The 11,179-nt window shown below is 16.0% G+C and overlaps 2 protein-coding genes across 2 annotated transcripts; both read left to right on the plus strand.

Moving 5' to 3' along the window:
* Window positions 1-2,232: 2,232 nt before the first annotated feature.
* PGSY75_0925800 (hypothetical protein) lies at window positions 2,233-7,227 on the plus strand (the record flags this gene model as incomplete). The annotated part of the gene is made up of 1 exon (XM_018785666.1): window positions 2,233-7,227. One exon carries the CDS (start codon window positions 2,233-2,235, stop codon window positions 7,225-7,227), a length of 4,995 nt encoding a protein of 1,664 aa, XP_018642007.1.
* A 2,066-nt stretch (window positions 7,228-9,293) lies between these two features.
* PGSY75_0925900 (hypothetical protein) lies at window positions 9,294-10,145 on the plus strand (the record flags this gene model as incomplete). Its single annotated transcript, XM_018785667.1, has 2 exons — window positions 9,294-9,386; window positions 9,585-10,145. The coding sequence occupies 2 exons, from the start codon at window positions 9,294-9,296 to the stop codon at window positions 10,143-10,145; spliced, it is 654 nt and encodes a 217-aa protein (XP_018642008.1).
* Between the last annotated feature and the right edge of the window lie 1,034 nt (window positions 10,146-11,179).

An 11,179-nucleotide genomic window follows, 5' to 3' on the forward strand; every position in this document is an offset into this window, starting at 1 on the left:
TATTTATATAAAAAAAAAAAGTGATATTATAAAATAAAAATATAATAAAAATAAAAAAAAAAAAAAATATATATATATATTTTAATACATATTATATGAATATATATAATAAAAATATTATTATTTTATTTATTTATTTATTATTTTTTTTTTTTTCTTTCATTCCACATATATCTTTATTTTTTTTATTTATTTTTTTTTTTTTTTTTCATATGATTAAATGCAAAAGGTTGGGAAAAAATAATATATATGTAATATTAATATATATAATATATATATATTATGATATAATATCATTTTAATATTTTATGTATACATGTGGAATGAAAGAAAAAAAAAAAAATAATAAATAAATAAATAAAATAATAATATGTTTAGTATATATATGCATATAATATATATTAAAATATATATATATATATTTTTTTTTTTATATATATATTATAATATTATTTTATAATACCACATTTATTATTCATATAAAAAATATATATTTATTTTTATAGCTTTATTTATTTATATATATAAATATGATGATAATATATTTATTACCCATTTATTTTTTCCCAGGTGAAACAAATTTAATATTATATACCATTTTATATATAATGTAGTATTTTTTATTTTATTTTTTATAATATCATTTTAATTTTTTTTTTTTTTTTTTTGAAATTTAAAATTGTCTTTAAATATGATAATATTATATTATTCTTATAATAAAAAAAAAATATATATATAATATATATATGTATTTATTATTTATATTAGATGTATATATATATAATAATTTATTGTTTCAATATTTTATATATTAAAATATTATTATTATTATATATATATATATGTATCCATTATGTACTTAATAGTAATATAATATATTTCCCTCATATATATTTTATATACACAACCCATAAGTATATTATAAAAAATTAAAAAAAAAAAAAATAATAATAATATAATTAAATAATTAAATAATTAAATAATTAAATAATTAAATACCATATTCATTCTTATTTTCTAAGGTTAATGATAAAATGATCATATGTGAAATTTATAAATATATATATTATATATATATTTTTTTTTTCCAAATAAATAATATAATATATATGGTAAAAAAAAAAAAAAAAAGTGTATATATATAAATAATATATTATACATATATAAAATATATATATGTACATATCACTATATTTTTATATCATATTAAAAATAGTGGTTTCTTAAACAAAGAAAAGAAAAAATAATAATATAATATGTATCTTCATTCTATTAGTTAGACTATGCTTTATAAGATCATTTTTTATACTTTAATATCTTTATTATTTTCTATATAAGATTCTTATTAATATATAAAAAAACAATTATTATACATTATTTTCTGTATCTCTTTATGTAACATCTTTGTGTCAAGAAAAAAAACAAAACAAAAAAAAAAAAAAAATGAACATATAAGAAATATATCATTCATATTATATATATTATATATATATGTAATAAAATACACACCTGTATAGTAACACTTTCAATATGTAAAATTTTTGTATATTGTTCAAAAAAATATTAAGACTTAAAAAATTATATACATATAAATAAATAAATAAATATATATATATATATATATATATATATATATATATATATATTATATATATATTGTCGCGAATTTTTATAAAATATACCTATAATCTTGTTATACATATATTGTGACTATTATTATATTTTCTTATATAAAAATAATTTAGATATTACATTTAGAATATACCACTTATAATTTCATCATATTATAATATAATATGAGTCTGATTTTTTTTTTTTTTTTTTTTTTTTTTTTATGTATATAATATATATTACATTATAAATGTTTAAAAAAAAAAAATAATTTTTTTTATTTTTTACCCTTAACAATATTTATCATACAAATATTTTTATTTTTTTTTGTCAAGAGTTTTTAGTAAAATATTTGAATAAATATTATTCCTTGATGAGGAATAAATAAATAAACAAATAAATATATATATATATATATATATATATATATAAAGAGTGAATTAACAATTAAAAATATTATATATATATATATATATATATAATATATATACATTTTAATTTTATAGCAGTATGTGTTGCATATAGATTATGTGTAGACTTATTTATTTGGATAAATTTTTATTTTATAAATAAGTGATTTAATATACATATTTAAATTTAAAATGTTGTAAATATATAACAATGAATAATATTGAACATGTAACAAGCGATAGTACTAATTTTGTTCCTAGCTGTTTAGAAAATGACCGTCTGAGGAAAGAAATTCTTTTAACAAATAATTGTAACAATGAAACTTATGATAATGAAGAGAAAAGGAAAGAGAATATAAAAGATAAGAATATAACAATAAAAAAACAAAATATGAGTGTTATTCAAATACATAAATTTATTAATAAATTAAAGAATACAAGTATTACTGAGTTAGAAAAGAATCATTTAAAATTATTGCAAGAAGATATAAAACGTTTAAATATTAGTAAATATATTGGAGAAATATTAAGTTATATATTTGATTTGTGTTATCATGTTAATAAATATTCAGAGATTTATCTTTTAATACATATTATTAAATATATAAATGAAACATACGAAAAAGTAAATGAGCATATTGAAAAAATAATTTTCTTAAAATTTTTTAAATTAGAAGAAAATGATAAAAATTTCTTTTTTATTATTTTTCATGATATGTATAATAATATCAATGATAAAGAAAAGAAATATGTAATAAATCGGATAGAAAAAAAGGAACAAAAGAAGGAAAATAATAAGGACCATAATAAGGATCATAATAATGACAATTTGATAAAACAAAAGAAAGGAATTAAACAGTCGCATGTGTCAAATATAAATAGTATAAACGAACAAGATAAAAAATTCAACAAAGGTTATAATTCACAAAATAAATATTCAGTCAATAGAAAAGAAGACGAAGATGAAGAGGAAGAGGAAGAGCAAGAGCAAGATCAAGATCAAGATCAAGATCACGATCACGATCACGATCAAGGAGATGAACAAGATGTGGATGAGGACAAAGAAAATATTTATAATGTGAATAAGTTTAAAAAAATAAAAAATGATATCTATAAAAAATTAACTTCCTCATTTATATTAAAAGAAAATGAAGAAAAAGATAATTTCATATTCGAATTTGATATGTTTGAACATGAACATAGTAATATAAAACTTATAAAAAAACACAATGTAGATAAAAAAGCTTATATGAAAGAAATGTTGAATAATATTAATATAATGAAAAATATAGAAAAGAAAAATAAAATCAGAAAAATATTATTATGTATATATTTTGAATTACTTTTTTTAAAAATATGTAATAATAAAAATTTATTTTTATATATGTTTATAAATATTACCTTTTTCTTTTCTTTAAAATTTTATCCTTATATGGACGATCAAAATAAAATAACAAATTATGTGTCTCAAGAAAAAAAAGAAAGCAATACAATATTGAGTAATAATAATAATAATAATAATAATAACAACCACAATAATAATAATAATAATAATAATAATGGATGTGATATTTTGTATAGTATAAAAAAGTGCCTAATAATAAATACTATAACAACATATGATTATTTTTTTAATAATACAAGCAACATATTTATAGATGAAAACTTTTTTCAAAGTACTTCAACATGCACAAAAAATTATGAAACAATAAAACATGATTCTTTTGAAAACGATACAATTAAAAATGACCCATCAAATAATAATACAAACAGTGTGATATGTAACTCTTCTTTGTTTTTTAATGTAAAGACTATAAAAATGGATATTGTCAATTTTGTTCTTACATTCTATTATAGTAGTATGTATTCTTCTCTCATATATTTTTATTCTGAGCATATAATAAATGAATATAGCAACAGAAATAACTATACAAATAACACACATATGAATAACCATATGAATCAAAATAATACGAATAATTATATAACATATAGTAATTATAATAATAATAATAATAATATTATTAATAATAATAATAATTGTCATCAAATTAATAATAACACTCAACATAACCCTGTTAGCAAAAAATATATGATTTGTAAGGAAGAATATAATTTCTTCAAAATATTCGAAAGGACCAAACATATTTGTAATCTTTTTAATTTAGAACACATAAACTTAGAAGATATACAAATAAAAGCTATTAACATACTTGGTTTAAACGCAGAAAGTTATAATCATATCAAAATTTTTGATCATATCAAAAATAAAAATGAAAAAGATAAAGAAATTATAATAGACGAAAATAATTCTGTATGGATTAATGATGAAGAAAAAGCATTCTATACAATATTTCCAGATTACTCAAATATTAATATTCTTATTAATGAAGATGATGAGGAAGACGATAATACAAATAATAAATATTATCAAAATGATGTGCTTGGTACTGATAAAATTATTTCATCTGAAAATAATAATCAGACTGTAATATGTATTAAGACACAAAATAAATCGGATGATCAAAAAAAAAAGGAGGACACAAAAATAAAGGAGGACACAAAAATTAAGGAGAATACAAAAATAAAGGAGGATACAAAAATAAAGGAAGACACACACACAAAGGAGGAGGCAAAAAAAAACGTTGACATAAAATTGGATGTATCAAAGCCTAAATATTCCATATTAAAAAAGGATAACTTAAATATAGTAAACAATTTGCATAGTCCACCTTCTAATGATAAAGACAAAAAATATAATCTTGATTTTAAAAACTCTATAAATGATAGAAGCAATCAAAAGGATAATAATATCTTGGAGATAAGCCAAAAAAAATCAAAAATAAAAGAAAACACAGCAAAAAATATATCTGGTGTGATAAACCCATCCGATGCAACTGTCATTCCTCCTACTTCTTATAACCAAGGAAACCATAAAAATAAAGAACAGAACTTCAAAATATATATTGAAAAACTTTTAAACATGAACTGTGAGAAAGATATAGAAAATAATGTTATGCTTTTTCTCTTAAATTATAATACAAAAAAGAAAAGGAAAATTATCGCAAATAATATTATATATATAAACAAAGTAACATTAAATTTAATTCCATATTATTGTAGATATATTTGTATTATAAATAAGTATGCTAAAGATATTTATCCTATAATTATTGATGAATTAAAAAAAATTACTGAGAAAATAATAAAAGAAAAAGTACCATGTCAAAATAAAAAAACGAAATGTATAAAATATGTATGTGAACTAACGAAATTTAAATTATTAGATTTATCCTATATTTTAGATATTATATCTATATTAATAGATAATTTTACTATTGAACATGCAGAGTTATGTTTTTTTATGTTAGAAAATTGTTCTTTTCTTTTATTAAATAATCCTAGGACACATATACGTTTCTTAAATTTGTTTGAGAAATTAAAAAAAATAAAAAATACAAAAAATTTAACAAACATATTGGAATTATCATTTGAAGAATGTTGTATTAAAATAGAAAATTTTATAACAAAAAATAATATGTATACATCAAATAATAATAATAATAATAATAATAGTAATAATAGTAATTATCATATTGTTAAGAGAAAAACAACGAAAAAGAAATATTCTCTTGAACAAGAACAAAAAAAATATTTTCTTAAAAAATTATTATTTGAAGATATTGAATATAAAGATACAGAGATTATTTGTAAATATATAAGAAAATTTAATTGGGATGATTCTTTTTTTTTATATATTTTAAAAAAATATATTTTCAAATATTTAATGTATATGAGTATATATCAAATAAATAATTTAGCATCTTTATTATATCAGCTAGCTAAATATAAACCACAATTTGTAATACATATAATTGATGAATTATATGAAAAAATTATTAATATATTAGAATCTAATGATTTTAAACAATTTACATTTTTAATACAATATACACATTTATATGCTGATTTATATAATTATAAAATATTAAGTTCAACAAATGTATTAGATTTATTGTATTATTTGATATCTCTAACAGATATAAATATATGTTACATGCATGAAATTAATTACTTGTATCCATTTTTTTTAGAAAATAAAAAATTCATAGAACATATAAAAGTAGGTATATCCAATATTGAAAATTTACCTTCTTCATCTAATGAGATAATAACAAATTTGGACATCAACCAAAATACAAATGGAATGGAATATAAGCATGTAAAAAAAAATCAAGCACATGATATATGTACAATAATTAAAGATGATGAAAAAATTACAATTTATAATAATAAAAAAATATGTCAGTCTGAAAAGTATCAATGTGAGGACTCTTTTTTTTCTTATAACAATTATAAAGAGGAGTCTTATAAATATTTATTCATTAATAAAAATAATCCAATTTTTTTTCACATACTTAATGATTTACATGATTGTACTTTTATAAATATAAAAATGATATGTATTATATTAGAAAAGTGTGCTAAATATTTTAATACACAACTATTAAAATATAAATTAAATAAGTTCCTTTTATTTTTTATTAGATTTCTTTTAATCCTCGAGCCATTACCCATGTACATAAAAAATATCACAGATCATGTTATCAATGATATAAACGAAGATATGAAACACTTCATATCTATTGAGACACTAGATAAATATTTATTTAAGATATTAAATACAGAATATAAAATATATTTAAATGCAAAAATAAATAACAAAGATACAAAAAATATAAAGAAATATTATATAACTGATGAAGATTTAATTTTTAAATTCGACCATCAAGATATTAATCACCAGAATAATTCTTCGTCCAATTATAAAAAATTACATAAAAATGATGATAACAAAAACAATAATAATAATAATAAGAAGAATAATAATAATAAGACCAATTATCATCATAACAGTCACATTTCTACTACTACACATTCTTTAAAAACGAACAACTCATATTCTATTCCAAATTATTCTGATAATAATAATTTAAAAACATTGAATCCACATAAAGAGTTAGGATCTGTTATTTATGAACAAGAAAAATTCGACAAAGAAATTAAAGACATAATTGATCAAGCAATACATGAAAACAATAAAATAAATAAAGAAAGCAAAGATATAAAACCTAGGAATATTAAAAATATTACTTTATATACTAATTTAATAAAAAAAACAGGCAAGCAAAATTTACATATATAAAAGGATATCCTTCATTTATATATACACACATATATAAATATATATATAAATAAATAAATAAATATATATATATATATATATATATATATATATATATTAGATGTGGCGTGTATTATCTTTGCTATGTAAAAAAAGAAAAAATATAGAAAAATAACAAAAAAGAGGTGAAGTCCAAGTATTTTATTATAATATAGTACAAGTCCAAGTATTTTATTATAATATAGTACTACAATTAGGAGATATAAAAAAATAAAAATAAAATAAAATTTACATATATATATATATTTTATATATATTATTTGTTTTATTATATTATTTTATTTTTTTTTTTTTATGTAACCATACTTATATATATATATATATATATATATACACCATCATTTTATTTTTTATCCTTTATATATAATGTTTTAAAAATAACAAAAAAAAATATAGGAAATTCTATAAGAACAATGTATAATAGTGTGAGTATGAGCAAAAAATATGAAATAATTTATTTTTTTTTTTTTTTTTTGACCTATAAAAAAAATCAAGATCAAAGTTTCCAATTTAAATAATATATATATTAAAAATTAAATGTTCTTTTTAGTAATTTTTATTTAAAAAAAAAAAAAAAAAAAAATGAATACAAACATTTTTATAATGCATCCAAATATTATTTTATAAGTAATCTGATATGTTATATAAAATTACTATTAGGAGATTATATGTGAATTTGTATTTTATATAATAATATATATAAATAAATATATTTTATTTTATTATTCCCCCTTTGATAATAAATTAATTATATATAATTTTTTCCTTTATAAAATATAAATATAAATAATAAAAAAAAAAAAAAAAAAGGCCCCTCAAATATATATAATAAATGTATATATAATATATATATATATATTTTTTATTTTTGTAATTGGTTTTTTGATTTTTCTTCTTACCGCATGCAAAAGAATTCTTACAAAATAAATAAAAAAATAAATAATCATATAAATTAAATATATATAATTATATTATTATTATTAATTATTTTATATATATACTTATAAATATACTATTGTGTATTTTTTATAAATATTTTTCTCAATATTTTTACTAGTTCAAAAAGGTTACTTTGATATTATAGGTTCTATGAAAAAAAATATATTATAAAATCATATAAATATTTTATTATATATATGTAATATATATATATATATATATAATATGTATTATTATATAATAATATTTATTTTTATTTAAGAAACCTCATTTTAGCACCCATACATTTTTTCCTTTAAATAGTTCATTTTATATAGATATATTATATTAAAAAAAAAGAGCCCAAATTTTAATTTGTTATATAAAAAAAAAAATAATAAAATAATAATAATTTCCTATTAGTTTATAATATATTTATATATATATATATACATATATATGATTGTATTTATATATTATGTATGTTTATAAAATATTATTTATACATATATGCTTTAATATAATGTCATCATTTTAATTATATACGTAGAAAAAACATTTCTCTATAAATTTCTATTTATATAATTGCGGGGTAGGAAGAACCCTTTTTTTTTTTTTTTCTTTTTATTAATATAAAAAAAATATATAATATACATATATATATATAATATATAATAATAAATTGATACTCTTTTGTTATTTTAAATATATATATAATATATGTTTTTGTTGTGCCCTTCCTCTTTTATATAATAATTATTATTGTTTATATATGTATTTACTATAATATTATTATTTTTTATAATTAAAAAATATAATAAAAAATTGATATAAATATATTATTTATATAATATAATTTTTTATAAAATTCAAAAAAAATATAATAAAAAAAAAAAAAAATATATTATTTCTTTAATAAAAAAAAAAAAATATATATATATATAATATTATATATATATATATAAATTTATAATAAAATATAAAAATTATCAATAAAATATTTTTCTATATTTTTTATATAGATATAAAATAAAATAATTGCTAACTTATTTATATATAAAATATCATTAATTTTTATTTATAATTTATTCTAAAATTTTTGATTGAAAATGATTAAAAAAGTAGTTTCTTTATTTTTTATTTTTTTTTTATTTACAATAGTTAGAGCAGCCCCAGGAAATGACAACAACAATGTTAACAATGTAAGGAATGAATAAATATAATATATAAAAATATAATATATATATGAAATAATATATAAAAAGATAATATATATATGAAATAATATATAAATATATAATATATATATGAAATAATATATATAATATATAATATATATATAATATAATATACGTATTATTTTTTTTTATATACCTATTTTTTTTTTTTTTTTTTGATAGGATGGAATTGTACATGTTTTAAGCAAAAATATCGACGTAAAAAATTTACAAGGTACCTTTTATGAAATAGCTACAAATGCTTCTGATAAAATATTTCCAGGTTTAGCATGTAGATGTACAAAATATGAATTATCAGGTTTAAAAAGAGATGGTAACTTAGGTTATGTTTTAATTAACTTTTCATGTGCTCGTAATTTTATTTTCGGTGAAAAGAAATCCGAAATGACTTTCAAGTTAATATTAAACAAACCATTAGATGAAAATACAACAACTGTTGAAGAATTTAATGCTAGTATTTATTTAGTACAAGGAAACCAACAAATATTATTAAATGGAAACATCAATATAATATATGCTGAATTAAATGAACAAAATGAATTCGAACATCTTATCTTAGGTGGTCAAAAATCAATAGAACCCATGATCATTATGTCTAAATATAGAACTGTTTTATTAGATACTTACAATAAATTAATAAACTCTCTTTATTTAGCTGGATATGAACCATCACTTTTAACTTGGCCATTTATCATACAAACAGATCAAACTTTCTGTGATTAAATTTATACATAAATAAATATAAATATAAATATATATATATTTACATAATATATGTATGGGTGAACTTATATATTTTTTTATATTTTTATTATTTAACCCATTTGCTACATTTTTATATATTTGTGTGTTCACAAAATACACGTATATAATTCATTTTAATAATTTTGATATTGACCAAAAAAAAAAAAAAAAAAAAAAAAAAATAATAATAATAAAAATAAAAAAAAAAAAATAAATAAAATAAATGTGTGTTTATATAATAGTTCATTGTACTATCATTTTGTGTTATAAAAAAATATTTGTACATACATAGAAATATATATATATATATATATATATATATATATATATATATAATATATATGTGTTATCTATTTATTTATATATATTTATTATATAAATATATATTATTTGATATATATATTTTTACTTTTATTTATATTTATTCTTTACACCTTTCCTTATCTTTAATTAATTTATCCTTCATTTTATATGGGTATATATAGTTTGTAAGTTTTTGCACATTATATAAATTTATATTATACATATTATATATATATATATATATATATATATATTTATATGTTTATTTATTTATTTATATATATATGTATTTTTTTTTTTTAAATAATAATCATTATTGATGAATTGTTTTTTTTTTTTTTTTTTTTTTTTTTTTTTTTTTTTTTTTTTTTTTTAATAATAATTTTTTTTTTTTATTTTTTTTTTTTTTTTTTTTTTTTTTTCTTTTTTTTCACTTTTTTTAAAAAAAGTGTTTTCAATTTCCGCAATTCAAAAAAAAAAAGAAAAAAATATTCTTACATTTTATTTATAAACACCCAAATAAAAACTTCATAGTAAATAAGCGTTTGCATTGTTAATAAGATTAATAATAAAGAATTAAACATAAAAAAGAAAAAAAAAAAAGAAAAAATTACTTATTTGGCTTGTAATAATATTATATGTATTGTATACATATAAATTAGACAAAATTTAACTCGCGTCATGCAATCTAATAGGATAATAAAATATAT

This window comes from Plasmodium gaboni, chromosome 9, assembly GCF_001602025.1.
Source record: "Plasmodium gaboni strain SY75 chromosome 9, whole genome shotgun sequence".
NCBI lineage: Eukaryota > Apicomplexa > Aconoidasida > Haemosporida > Plasmodiidae > Plasmodium > Plasmodium gaboni.